Source organism: Berghia stephanieae, chromosome 4 (assembly GCF_034508935.2).
Source record: "Berghia stephanieae isolate SIO BIC M18660-M18661 chromosome 4, UCSD_Bste_1.3, whole genome shotgun sequence".
Lineage (NCBI taxonomy): Eukaryota > Metazoa > Mollusca > Gastropoda > Nudibranchia > Aeolidiidae > Berghia > Berghia stephanieae.
This window is the reverse complement of record NC_088363.1, coordinates 46,108,440-46,123,183: the sequence shown is the minus strand read 5'-3', so window position 1 is coordinate 46,123,183 and position 14,744 is coordinate 46,108,440. Positions and strand designations below refer to the sequence as shown.

At 33.4% G+C, this 14,744-nt stretch overlaps 1 protein-coding gene across 5 annotated transcripts in view; it reads left to right on the top strand.

The window, feature by feature from the left end:
- Window positions 1-1,760: 1,760 nt before the first annotated feature.
- LOC144970686 (uncharacterized) overlaps window positions 1,761-14,744 on the top strand; it is a 35,996-nt gene continuing 23,012 nt past the window's right edge. For 2 of the 5 annotated variants that reach the window (XM_078910575.1, XM_078910580.1), the window contains exons 1-2: window positions 4,542-4,747; window positions 12,166-12,340. In XM_078910575.1, the coding sequence (XP_078766701.1) occupies window positions 4,640-4,747; window positions 12,166-12,340 (283 nt within the window). In that variant the 5' untranslated portion in view covers window positions 4,542-4,639. Of the gene's footprint in view, window positions 1,838-2,697; window positions 2,758-4,541; window positions 4,748-12,165; window positions 12,341-14,744 lie in introns of those variants that run through there. The other 3 variants (XM_078910576.1, XM_078910579.1, XM_078910577.1) reach the window with 3 other exon arrangements.

The window sequence follows — 14,744 nt, the reverse complement described above, 5'->3', positions numbered from 1 at the left end:
ACTACTACTACTACTACTACTACTACTACTACTACTACTACTACTACTACTAATCGGAAACAAATGATGTGGACATTATTGTTTTGTTTAATCGCCATCTCTCCTCTCATCTCTCACTCGTCTTTAGTGATTCATTCATCGTGTTTAATAAGAAATTAGAAACCAGGAAAGTCCACATATTCTGCCTTCGTAGATTAAAATTAAATCGAAGCTTCTTTTCTTTTATTATTGTTATATTTTTCCTCTCAAAATATTCGGAGAACTTTTCTCCAAACTGTTCGACTCAGAAACATCTTTCTACATGACAAAAATTGTTCTATTTTTTTTCCCGGTCTTTTTTTTTTTTTTCTTTCTATTCATCCCCAAGGCTAAATTTGTCTTTAGGATCTATTCCAAGGGAAGACTGGAATAACCCAGGTGTCCGCCGCAGTGCAGCGCCGCAAAGTGAGCTAGGGGGAGGCGGATAGTCGAACTCGGTGCCTTTTGGGTACGAAGCAAAGACTACCGCTGAGCCACGCTGCCCCGTAAATTTTGATATCCCACGAGTTCGTTTCCAAACAACTATATCTTGTCATTTTACCTCTATCGTACTAAACCAGTGAATGTCGCCTCCATCCTTTTGAAAAAAAAAAATATCTTTGCTACTCAATAGCACCAGCCAATGGCCTGCACCGTCATAGGCCCTCGCAATCTTAATTAGGCCTACTTGGTAATCAATCTCCCAGAACCTGAGCATTACTCACAATTTTAACAAAGGGAATTGAACAAAATGCATGGCGTCATCTGGTGTTGCGGTGCAATTCTCTAATGACTGTGTCAAAATATTCTGACAGATACTCATAAAATCATCAACGATGAGTAGGCATGCCATAGACCATAGGCATAACCGCTACCCGAGGTGGAATTTACAAGTCTGATGGTAACCCAAATTATTATGGTCTCATTGATGTAATGGAAATACTATCAAATCAACGCACAGAATTGTCCATAACAACAATATTTAATTAAACAAGTACATGAATAATATAAACGCTCGTATTTCTGACCTGCAAAATATGTGTACTTCGTAGTAAGCATGGGTCTAGTGCATCGCGTACTAACAGTGTGTAAGAGCTTGATGGTCTCGTATCATATTTGATTTCGAATTTTAAGTATGTAAAAATATGACGTCATCAAGATATGCTGATCTAGCCTAACCTGTGTTGCTGTCAAGTTACCACAAAATCGGAATGTTCGTTTAGGTTGTTAAATCAGAATGGCTCTGAATAGGGGTCTATGTTTTGTTGTTATTTTAAAAAACGTCTCTGAATATGTTTGAAGAACAACGTGTAATATCTTTGTGTGTGACGCAATCCCACAATTAAACTTTAAAAAGTCGAAGTTCGATTTTTTTCCAACCCGAAACTATATCTTATCGTTTTTTACCACGGTAAACACTAAATTTACAAACCAGCTCGAAGTGCTCTTCCTTTAGCGAGTCCGACGTGTTACCTGTTATCTATTTATTATTATTATTATTATTATTATTATTATTATTATTATTATTATTATTATTATTATTATTATTATTATTATTATTATTATTATTATTATTATTATTATTTGTATATTGACCAACTTGAGCCAAATCAAAATAATTTCTCAATTCTGTTTCCGAATAAAAAAAAAACCCAACAAAACAACGTTTTCTCGTAACTATAATACAGTGAATCTTTTTAAACAGAGGTTTGCTGGGAGTCTGATAGATCTACAAGTTAGTACGCTTACTGTAGGCATTGGGCCCGCTCATATTAATGGAATTCGTATGGAGTTGAGACGATTATCGATAAAGAAGTCGGTGAGTTGAGAGATAGTACAAAATGCATTTAAATAGTGTAAATTAACTTCCTATATTTTGTGGAGCAGGAAACGTTGCTTTCGAATAGCAACTAAAAGGTGCTATGTTTGGTGGGAAATCGTAACAGGTAGATCCAGCTTATTATCGCGAGGTATCTTTTCGCATTATTATTGACATGCTTGTCAAAAGAAATTTTATGATGGAGAGAAAAATAGGCCTAAAGTGAGTAAATGTGGCTCATATAAAAGGGAACAATACAAAACAAACCCTTTCATATGCGGCATATTTACTCTCTTTATTTTTCTCTCCATCTTATTGGCTCATTTTTAGGCACCTCTAGGTTTCGGGGAATTTTTCCTTTTCAATATCGACCGAAATCGTTTCCATTGATTATTTGATAAACTTGCCGGCAATCTAATGATTGTCTTCAACTTAAAATAATTGATTAAACAATGCCAGTTTGTAGCTGGTGTACAGTAATGGCACACCATAGCAAATGGCAATGTCGATGACACCAATGACTGCTGGCGCTGTCAGTACGACTAAACTGGCGGGTAGGTGGTTGTTGTACCTGACAGGGCTGTGCGTGTTGATCGAACATGTGACCCACAATGCTTCGCTGCTTCGTGTTTGTGTGAAGGCGAGGCGATTGTCAAATTTTCAATGTCGTCGTTTGCATATGATATTCAAGAGTAGTACAATATGCATTCCAAGTCATTAAATCAAGTGAAAAATACTATATTTACAATAACTAAATCATTAAAATGAAAAGCAAAACGTTGACCTATTTTAAAGAACAAGCTGTCATGTGACCCTACACGTGGCTCTGGCAAGACAAAAAAATTACCCATACTGCAACACTGACACTGGTAATGCATATTTATATTTTGTTACTCAAAATGGCCGAAATCTAATTGAAGGTAAATAAAAGTTATAATCGTTTACTTTATTAAGCTTACGATTTTCACGACACGACTCTCTGAATGGATACATTTAGTAGTAAACAATCGATGTTTAACCAGATAAAACGATCTGACTGCGGTGGGAAGAGATATTGAACGTAATCCCAGAACCATTATTACATGTGTTCAGTTCGCCTTGTTATTGTCCTTCGCTTTGTAAAGGGCTCATTGAGTGAGGATACATTTCCGTGTTATCAAATAGGCAATTCCCATTCTATTGGGAAGTTTAAAACACGTTTGAAATTAATTGTGCAGTCTCATTCTTTGGAACATAAAAGTTTGCGGGGAAATATGGACAAACTTATTCACCTTTTATTTATTACTTGCACTCTAATATTGACTGTAAGAGTTCAGCGCAGCGAGATCACATTTTGATAGCGGAGTGTTGTTCAGTCACACTTGTCTCACGGGCTCTATGTGAGAATCTCTTTAATGCTGCATGAGTTAGCTATTTTAGCTTCCACATTTTATACTTTTCTGTGTGTGTGTGTTTGCATTGTCGACTATTTGCTACTTTTATTTTCTTAAGAAAAACCCAAACAATAACGATGTAGACAAATAATAATAATAACAATAAGGCCATTGCACTGTACTGTAATTAACTAACTATAATAATAACCATCTCGCTGGTATTATATTAGACCATCGTCACTTATGTAGTAGTCATTTCGGACTTACATCGTTTTGTGTATCACAGCGGATTAATAAAGGCAATAATTTCATAAATATGATATAAGCTTCTATTAACTTTAAATGTTCTGAACCGAGTTTTTGTTTAATTCTAAGAATTATGATAATAATAAAGACGTATTCCAGATACGCCGCCATATTGATAAGTGCAAAAAGAAAAGAAAAAAAGACGTGATTTTGGTCAGTCCCACGAACATGGATGTACTTTTAAAATTAAAAGCTTCTCCTTAATGGTTGCTAATGTTTTCTAACTTCAAAAAAAAAAAAAAATCAGCTAGTTCCTGCAGTTGGTATGGATTTTTGGGTCTACACCAGGTAGCAGTTGATTTGTATTAGTTTTCTCTATGTCGTCATTAGTTGTTGATCTATTACTATTTATTTGTGGAAACAATAGTCAGCTTGAGGTCGTATTTTGATTGATGTCCTTATACCATTTGTATTGCACAAGATAGCTGACCGGTTATTGTCTTCATATCCAATCAATCCATATTGTTGCAGCTTCAGAACTAAAGAAAGATCCAACATTTGTGAGATGTTGGATTGTATCAGGTTATAATGGTTCTATATCACACTCATTATGTCCTGGGACAGAATTGTTTTCTTATTGACAAGTATATGGGATTTCTCATATAGAATTCAGAAACATATCTCTGTCCCTTTTATTAACATCATATTTATCTGATTTATAGGAAAAGAAAGGTATTCAGAGAGAGAGAGAGAGAGAGCTCAAATCAAATCCCAGAATCTAATATAAGGCATCGATTTCTTTTGGTCTTTTTGTCTCTTAAGACTGATGATTCTCAGTTCTCGTTTCTGTGTCTTTGATTGAGAGAATCTCATTCCCTCCCTCCTCCCTTTTCTTTCCACTTGTGATTGTGATCAGCCCAGTGTCCAAAATGCATTGTGATTTTATCTTCATAGTTTTATAGTATTATCATAACTATATGGTACTGTTAATAAATAACCATTCTTAAACATATACTCACTCCTAGGATTTTTAATGTTCTGTTAATTTAATAAACACATTGCATACTGACACACCAGTAGTATTTTGATAAAGTTGCAGCTCGTTAGTTTTTTGCATGACCAAGAACATGTCCTTTCAAAGATGTAATTTATTTATTCTTTTAGTTTTAATGTAACATAATGGATGAAAATTCTTGAATTCTTAGTTTTATTTCTTTTCTGGGATAATCTTGTGTTGAGATGTGCACCATTGCTCTTTATAGCTTCTTATCTTGATTCATGGAAAACCTCTGTAAGTACAATCATAAATTATCTTATTTCAGTTTCTGCTCCCTTGCATTTCTATCTTTTTACTTATATCAATTTGTCATCGCACCTCTCCCTTTCTCTCTCTCTCTCTCTCTCTCTCTCTCTCTCTCTCTCTCTCTCTCTCTCTCTCTCTCTCTCTCTCTCTCTCTCTCTCCCCCCCCCCCTCTCTCTCTCTCCCCCCTCTCTCTCCCCTCTCTAAATTATCTTTTATCTATCTTTATCCATATATCTATCTACTATCCTGACTGTCCATCTATCTACCCATCCATCCGTCCATCCATCTATCTATCTTTCTACTTACCTATCTATCCATATATCTATTATCTATCTGTCTGTCTGTCTATAAGCTATATTCCCTATTTTGTCTTATTACTATCAATCCAATTTATTTATATATTTCATCAATCTAATGACTAATGTGTGTAAGTCCCTCTCCTTACATTTTAAGTCCCGCTCCTTACATTATGCTTTATGCTGTCTTTCTGTGTATTTCTCATTCTCACAATTCTAGCTACCAAAATAGACAGTTACTAAATAATGATAAGACAAACCTCTCAACCCTTTCTCCCTCCTCCAACTTATCGTCCCACCCTTTTCACATTCTGCTCTCACATTTGTTTCCTTTGCTGCCTTGTTGACAAGGACCTTCACTACATAGAAACATTTTTTTAAAAAGGCATCAGTACCTTGTGTATTGATTACCACCCACCCATCCGTTTACTTCCTTAATCATTTATTTCAAAGAAATGTATTTGTAATTGTATTCACTGCACATCTCTATTTTTTTTTTTTTTTTGGTGTCTAAAGTTTGGATCTCCAGAGCTGGTTGTTTTGATTCCAAGTTAGAACACTCACCACATCTATTCATAAACATTTTAAAGTCATGATTCATTCATGTCACAAGAAAAGAAAAAATGGAAAGATTTCATGACAGGTTGACAGCGTTTTTATAAAAAAACATAAGGATTCTTTGGAAACTTTGTATTTTGTTTTCCGGAGGGAAAATAGATATTTTTCATTTGTTGCAGATGGTAGGCCTGAATTGATATAATTAAAGCTCAATTTAGGCTTTAGTTTTCCCGGTATCCTACACCCTTGTTCAAATTTGAACAACCAACCTTTTATTTACCTTGTTTTATATTTATTTTGCTGTTAAACGGAGACTCAATAGTACCGTTAGATAGTGTGGGTTTTGTTTGTTTGTTTTGGTTTTTTTTTTTTTTGGGGGGGGGGGGGGGTTGTTGTTTTCTTTTCTTTTTTTTTTTTTTTCTTTATTTCTGTTAGGGCTCATAATGACTATTTTAAAGAAAAAGTATCTTTACCAGAAAAATCTGTCACAAATGGACAGACTATTCAGACTCACATACTGGATACCAAACAGTCATAATGTGTAATTCAATTCAATACTAATTTATTGTCAACATGTGTTAACAATTTCAATGATGAACATATGGAAGAAAGATTCCAAGGTTCAAGGTTCAAACAAAACCGACACAATCATATTATTTTAGATAAATTACTTATTACTATGGATGGATGACACCAAAAAAACAAAAATCCTTGATAATGCTTTTATGTTAGCCTTTGTACAACAGAAAATAGTTGCTCAAGGACTAGCTTGTTATTCCCTATTTATTTTGGACATGCGCATTCATATTTCTATGGTTCTGAACATCCATCCAACCTATTGTAGATTGAAAAAGGAAACCATGTTATTTAGTTGATCACTTTGTTTTTATCTCTTTTTCTCTCTTTCTTTGTCATTCTTTAATCTCTCTTCTTGTTGCCCTCAACTATATCACTATGTTGATAACGATGACTTTCTGTCCAATTTTGTGCCTTGCCTCCTTTATCTTGAATTTTCCACTACTCCTTCAACTGAATACTTAATACAGATTCCTTTTTATTTTTTATTTTTTTTGCAGTTGTCCGTGTGTTTAGGGAATATAATGCTATATATAGTTTTCTGCTATGTTGCATATTTTCTCACTTAAAAAAAAAATGATTCCAAATTTTGAATATTTTTCCTTTCTTTTTTCATGGGTAAACTGTTGATGGGGTGGACGGTGGGCGAGAATGTGTGCCATGGATGTATATATAAATATGTATGATGTACTAATGTTAAAATAATGATTTGCTTTTTCTTCTTTGGGTGTTTTTATTTCACATTTGGACTATTTCTCCTAATGGTTTGAGTCATCTGCTGATTGAAATGAATGTCTATGATGTACTGATGTCTGTCTTTTCTTTGGTTTCCCATTCCATAATTTGAACCATTTGCCCTTTTGGTTTAATTCATCTGTTGATTAAAATAAATGTGTAGATGTGTTTGATATGCTGATGTCAGTGTACTGAATCTGCTTTTTCTGTGGTTTCCCCTTCCATAATTAGGACTGTCTCCCCTTTTGACTTGATGATTCATTTGTTGATTGGAATAAATTTATAGATGTGTAGCCTATGATATTCTGATGACATTGTACTGAATCTGCTGTTTCTGTGGTTTCCCCTTCCATAATTAGGACTGTCTCCCCATTTGACTTGATGATTCATTTGTTGATTGGAATAAATTTATAGATGTGTAGCCTATGATATTCTGATGACATTGTACTGAATCTGCTGTTTCTGTGGTTTCCCATTCCAAAATTGGGACTGTCTCCCCTTTTGACTTGATGATTCATTGGTTGATTGGAATAAATTTATAGATGTGTAGCCTATGATATTCTGATGACATTGTACTGAATCTGCTTTTTCTGTGGTTTCCCATTCCAAAATTTGGACTGTCTTCCCTTTTGACTTGATAATTCATCTATTGATTGGAATATGTATGATATAATGATATCAGAGTACTGAATCTGCTTTTTCTGTAATTTCCCATTCCATAATTTGGACTGTTTCCCCTGTTGACTTGATGTTTCATCTGTTGATTAGAATAAATGTATAGATGTGTATGATATACTTATGTCAGAGTACTGAATCTGCTTTTTCTGTCGTTTCCCACTCCATAATTCGGACCATTTGCCCTTTTGTTTTGATTCACATTTTGATTGGAATGAAAGTGTATGTAGTATACTAATGTTAGAATAATGAATCTGCTTTTTCTTTGGTTTTCCATAATTTAGACTAGTTCCCATTTTGGTTTGATGACTCATCTGTTGATTGGACTGAATGCATTTAGTGTACTAATGTTAGAGGAACGAAACTGTTATTTCCTTGTGCCTCCATTCCTTAATTTGGAATATCTTCATTCCTTTTGTTTGAGTCACATGTTGATGGAAAATATGCCCTGAATGAAGGTCTATAAGTGTCTGTACGTTAAAATTATGGTGCTTTCTTTTTCCTTGGATTTTCATTCATAATTTGGAATGTTTCTTTATCTCAAATTTGAGTCAATCATGAGGAGCAATTCTAAAAGTCTAAAAATGAATCAGTCCCTAATTTGTTGAATCTATTGTTTCCATGTGACTGTTTATTCCTAATTTATGGAATCTCTTTCTTCCTTCTTCCTCTCCCCCCCCCCCCCCGCCTCTCTTCTCTCTCTCTCTCTCTCTCTCTCTCTCTCTCTCTCTCTCTCTCTCTCTCTCTCTCTCTCTCTCTCTCTCTCTCTCTCTCTCTTTCTTTTCTTTTTTTCTTTCTTTCTGTTTGTGTGTTTCTTTTGAAAGAATAGATGCTGTGAATGTATGATTCTTCATAGTGTTTTAATTTTTATCTGATTCAAGTATTGATGTGGTATAATTTCACGGCTGTTCTAATGCGATTGCTCTGCTCCTTCATCCCAGTTCTATCCATGTCTACTCTGTTTTCAGCGGTTTATATAGTGTAAGGTATGCTACAACTGGTTGCCCTTTTTATTTCCAACATTGCAATTCTTGTTCCTGTTTCCTTGGCGTTTCTTTATACTTACTTAATCCTCTGTGTTGTTTCATTAGAGGTCGACATTTAGGAGCGCCAGTGGCTTATAATAATAATAATAATAATAATAATAATAATAATAATAATAATAATAATAATAATAATAATAATAATAATAATAATAATAATGATAACAATACTTTATTGCATTCCAAAAAGGAATTTTTTTTTGTACAGACGTGTTATATTTTACACAGTAAGATAAATAGATAATGAAAATATGATGTCTATATAAATAAGGAGCGGTTTCACAGCCAGAGTTGTGTTTTATATATGAATAATTTCAACACTGTAAAAAAAGTTAACATTGTCACTATAAATTTAAAATTGAAAAGACTGCAAAACAAATAAATGAAGACACGGATAAAATGTTTTGAAATCAACACATAAAACACCGCAGGTATGAATGATTACTACAGCTACTGATTTTTATTGTCAGTCTTTCACCCGAAACTAGGTCAAACAACAGTAATAGCGATGTTTTGCACTGTATAGGTAGTGGGTGTTTTGGTGATCTGAACAATTAGATATAAATAGCTATCTTTTCATTCTTTGCTATTGTCTTCAATCTGAGCCGTGCTTTAAGATCATCATTTTCTCTCAACATTTTTCATTTGTATTCGCCCAAACTTTAAAAAAAAAGGGGAATGAAAAATGAAAGAAAGTAAGAAAAGCTTTAGCAAATCCTTTTGAATGTTTAAACACCACACCTTCCCCGCTTATCTCCCTCCCCTCTCACCCTCCTGCTCCTCCTCAAACCAAAATAATAATAATAATGATAAAGATAATAATAATAATAATAATGGAGAAAAACCCAGACAGTATTGAAGATGGTATAGAGTCCATAATATGGTCATAAATATATGCACTGTTATTAAAAAATGTGGATAGATGGTGGGGATTTGTGACTGTATTTGAATTTTACATTAGTGGTATCACACCACTTAGATCTGTTGCACCAAAGTTTGGATCTACATAAAGCTATTGTTCTTTAACAAGGTTGCAGACTTTCCAGATATTTACATAATTCAGTATGTTAAAAATATTTTGTTTATTTTCCAGTCACTGACAATTTCAAAGAAGTAGGTGTATAATATATCTTTTTACAGGAGTTTAGTTCAGATTGGAGTCTGTTGATGTCTTCGCATAAAAGTTCAGTAAAAAAATTTCCTCCCAAATCAGCAACTCTGCTTTATCCATTTCTGTTTGGATGTCCCTTTTTTATTACTCAGATGCTTACTTGTAAACGAAAATAGATTTTAAATTTAGTTTAGACTTATAAATCTTTTTGACTATCTCATCTACTGTCTTTTCTATGGCACTGATATTTGATATGATAGAAGTGTTGAGCTTATATAGAAAAACATATATTTCAATTCAAGCATTTTAACTATTATAATTGATTTTTACTCATTGGTGGCTCATTAATATTTGTTGATGGGTATTTTGTTACATATTTACTGAATTCAGTATATAAAAAACCCTCAGTATATTTTCCGATCACCTGCTAAACAGAAAGAAAAAAAGTAAGTACATAATGTCATTTCACTGGAGGTCATCACTCAGAAAGTGGTCGGCCTATGTGTTTACGTAAAAGTTCAGTAAATTTTTGCCTCCTGAATTGTCATCCCTGAACTTGCTAGAAATGGGAGCAGGTTTGTGAATAAAACCTCATACGAATTTGACTTCCTGTTTTCACCTAAAGATGTCTTATCCAAAGGTATCAAGCCAATGTTGCTGTCCTTTAATATGCTGCAGAAACACCCACTCCATGGGCCTTAATATTTTTAAGGACTATGCACAATTATATTATATGGTTTATATTTTTTAGCCTCTGTGCTCAGTTCAGTTAGAGTAAGAGTGGGATTTCATTAGTGCAGGATGAAAGTTGTACATTCCTCCACTGGTCTAACTTGTTCAAATTTATAGATTATCAATCCAACAAATATATGACATTTTAACGGGAATCAGTCATGTCAGCCAAGCGAGCAAAATAGGGTATATATAATCTTGCACAAGGATAGATAATAAAATCTAATAGAATGTGGTGCTCAAATCTCAGTCGATCGGGGAATACTGTAGTACCGTATTATCCATCGGATTCACTGTTGCAATTGTGTTATTATGTCTTTTTGAAATTCAATAAATAACACATGGTTAATTGGCCATTTCAAACTACAGGGTCAGAGATGATTTACAGATCTATGAGCCATATAGATTGAAAAATGCATTTCATCATGATATGGAAGCTTTAATAGTATTAGTTCATTTTATGATGAATTGACACTTGCCAAAGATTTCAACAGTTATGGAATATCCACATATAATTTGTTTCTTTGGCATTCATTTATTGCTCTCTGATCTCTATACTATGTCCTGTCAATAATACTATGACACCAAATTGGCGAAGTGTGTCTCAAGAATGAAAGGTTTTTTAATTGACTTGTTTTACATATCCAGTCGCACAATTTGAATTTTAATTGTACAATCTTGTCATATTATTTTTAATTTATTTTTTAAAAATAATTTTTTTCACGCGGCAAAGTTGTGTGAAACTTAAATGACCAGGTTTCAGTTGGTTGGGCCAATCCTGGAGCGTTTTTTTTCTCCTATATTCTGGTGTCCATTCCTTTGTGACTTTCAAGTCATATATATTGAGGCAATGGTTCGAGCAAGTAGCAGGCTTGTCAACCAGTGTGATTTCTCATGTTTTGATATGCTGTTAGGTCCTAAAATGGTATGTTAATTGGGACGGATGTATGCTGATGCAACAAGTTACAGTTATAATGTTATAACAAAAAGATTATAATGTTATAACAAAAAGACAATTGAAAAAAATTAACAAATCTGAGGTAATTGGCTCCACCTAGAAATGGACCTTGACTATCAAGGCTGTCACAGGAATTTCAAGAATTGTTTCCACCTAGAATTGAAGCTAATTATCAACACAGCTGGTTGTCACATGAATTTCAGGCTTACCTTGCTTGAAGAGTCTTCATACATGAAATAGGTTGAAAATATGAATTTATTTTTTTTTTTTTTGGGGGGGGGGGGGGGGGGGGGATAAAATAGGAGAAAAAATAGCCTAAATTTTGGAGATAAAAACAATAAACATAATTGAATGCGTTATCGTGATTGGCAAGTCTGGTGTGAAAGAAACCACTTGAGTGTGTTCCTTTTTCAGGGGGTTACCTTGTTTGTGTGAGACCTTTTGTTGGCCTGAGGCTGGGGACTAGGATAGATTACTGCTGTCCTCCATTTATTTGATCAATTTGCCTTTGTCTTCGAGCAAGCACAGGTGACCAAAGACTGTTGCAGGCACATTATTTTTAATCTAACTGCGATGAGGTTATGTAACATCTTCCTGACGAGAAACTGATATCAGATAAGAGTGTCACAGCACATTTTAACTCATAAAACTTAATTAGACTTTCTGTTATTTTATAATAAATTGATACTGATACTATCATCAAGCGTGACTTTCCATTGCAGAATGATACCTTTCTAGTCAACATGGCTCGGACTAAAAAGCAAACCATTGTCGCCGCGATTGAGCGAAAACGCCAGTTACAAGAGGAGATTCGCAATCAAACTCTCATAGAAAATACAAAGAAAGAAGAAAAGCTTGACTGCTCTTCTTCTTCTGAAACCCTCAATGCAAATCCTGGTAAATGTGACATTTTATGGTGATGGGTTCACAAGTTTATTTCCAATAAAAGAAACAAAAGCAGAAAAAAATAGATTTTTTTTAAGGGAGGAAAGAATTACATCTTAAATCTTGTAATAAATTTGATAGCAACCCATTTATCATAATATTGTGCATCCATTTGTTTTGCCACGTTTACCACTATTCCATATTAACTCCTGTTTGCATTCTCGTAAAATATTTGTATTGTAAAACACATGATAACCTTATTTTTTTCAACTAGATTTCACACTCACCAAAATTTAAACCTTTGATTTGACTTTTACTGCTTTTCATATAAAACAAGCTCTAAAACCATATATCATCATGGGATATATGCTTTTGAATTTAAATATTCTTTGATAATACGAAAGATTTGAAATTTGGGCTAACATGAACAGATAAAGACTAATTTTTCCTTCAAGAGAATCCATAACCATTTTGCAATGTTATAAAAAGTTTGAAACACGTAAGACTTTTTAGGCAAATCAATTTTCATTGTTACTTTTAAGTAAACTGTAGGAGTAAAAGGTTGAAAAGTCACCGTGAAGGGGCAAGGAAGTATGAAAGCAATAACAAACAAACAAACCAAAAAAGTCAATCCAAAACATTTTATATCATTTAATACAGTGAGTCACATTTGATGGAAGAATCTAAACTTTTTAATTATGTGAACAGTGTAACTGTTTATGTTTTTTCTTTCATGAATAAAAAAAATTCACAAAAATATAGTGTAGTGTAGTTATCACAAATTATATCATTTTGTAATCCATCGTAGTCAACATACATTATATTTTTTGTCTCTCGTTTTTCAAGGCACAAGAATTCTATTCATTTCAAACGGATTATCTTTAAATCAGAATTCACAGTCTAGACACGCCAACACATAATTCATATAAGTTCTTGCAACCATACTCTAGAACAGATGTCAACAATATAATACACAATCACAGTTTTTATTCTAATAGTATTGGAGATTGTAGAAACCATTGTAGAAAACAGTAATTTGAGTGTTTCATTAACATTGCAAACACAAGAAAAAAGAGTTGGTTTTGCTGAAATTAAAATAAAGATTGTACAGTTAAGATCATGGGCACAATACTGCCTTTATACAACACATCGTTTAAATCTGAAGACCTCTGGCGATTTTATAACACCGAATTTTATTGGACATAAGATTATTTGAAGCTCTGGTGATAATTCTTTTTAAGAATGTATTTTTAGTAATGTTTAAATTTGAAAACATTTAGATATTTTCCACCACATTCAGAATTTTTAAAAAATCCTTCACTCTTTGTGGGAAGAAAGACGGTATTGGTGTTTTTGTAATATTTGATTAAGTGGTATTATCACTGCTTTAAAGCTTTTTTTCTTTGTGCTCTAGATGTATGAATGTTTATATTAAATTTATTTTTAAAAATTCCTATTCGATAAATTGAAAAACATCCAAAGTAATGATTATTTAATTCTGCAAATAGAGAGGCAGTAAACCATTTTGTTTGGGGAATCAATATCCTGAAATCTTTAGTTGACAGATTTTTAATTCATGGATTGAATCAATTTAGGAGAATGCTGGTGCTTAATAGTCGTACTCTCAAAGTTATTTAGATTAAATAAAAAACAAACACCAATGACATATTATGGCTTATCGTCCAACTTTCCCGATTTGGCAATCTGGAGAGAGAAAAAATATAAATTTTAAAAAGTAATATAAAGCGATCACCCTATCATGTTCCGGTATTATCATTTTTTGACTGGAAATTGAAAACAGCGAATAAACAAATAGAGAGTAGAGCTCTAAATCTAGATTATAATAGTCCTAACATTTGGCCATTTTAAATCATGACATTTGTGCGCTTTAGAGTTGCACACTTGAGCTCTTTGGTCGCTGTGCTATGGGGTTTCAAATAATTACAAGGCTGTGGCAAAGGGATTTAGCTATCAGAGGCACATTTCATCACTTTTGCCATTATGATAACCGTTTGCCTTAGCCTCATGTTATACATGACAGGTTGGTGCTGTAATAATCTTTGGAGTGTCAATACTTTTCTTCACAGAATAATCAAATTTTAGTGCCTATAGCAAGACAGTAGTCTTGTTTTGAACAGTGTGCAACAGAATATAACACGATTTTCATGACAAATTGACATAATATTAGGAATATAACGAGAAAAAATATTCTAGTCTACGGTGCAAAATCTAATTGAAGATAAATACAATGCGTGGAAATAATTTTTTCCTTTATTTCGTGTGTGTGGAGTGTGGAACAACATTGTAAGAAAGAGGAGGAGGGGGGGGGGGGGGTAATAGTCACAATTTATTTTGCATATATAGTGATTATTTAGACATTTTTAGCTATTAGTTTTATGTTTTAGTCGAGGGGGTT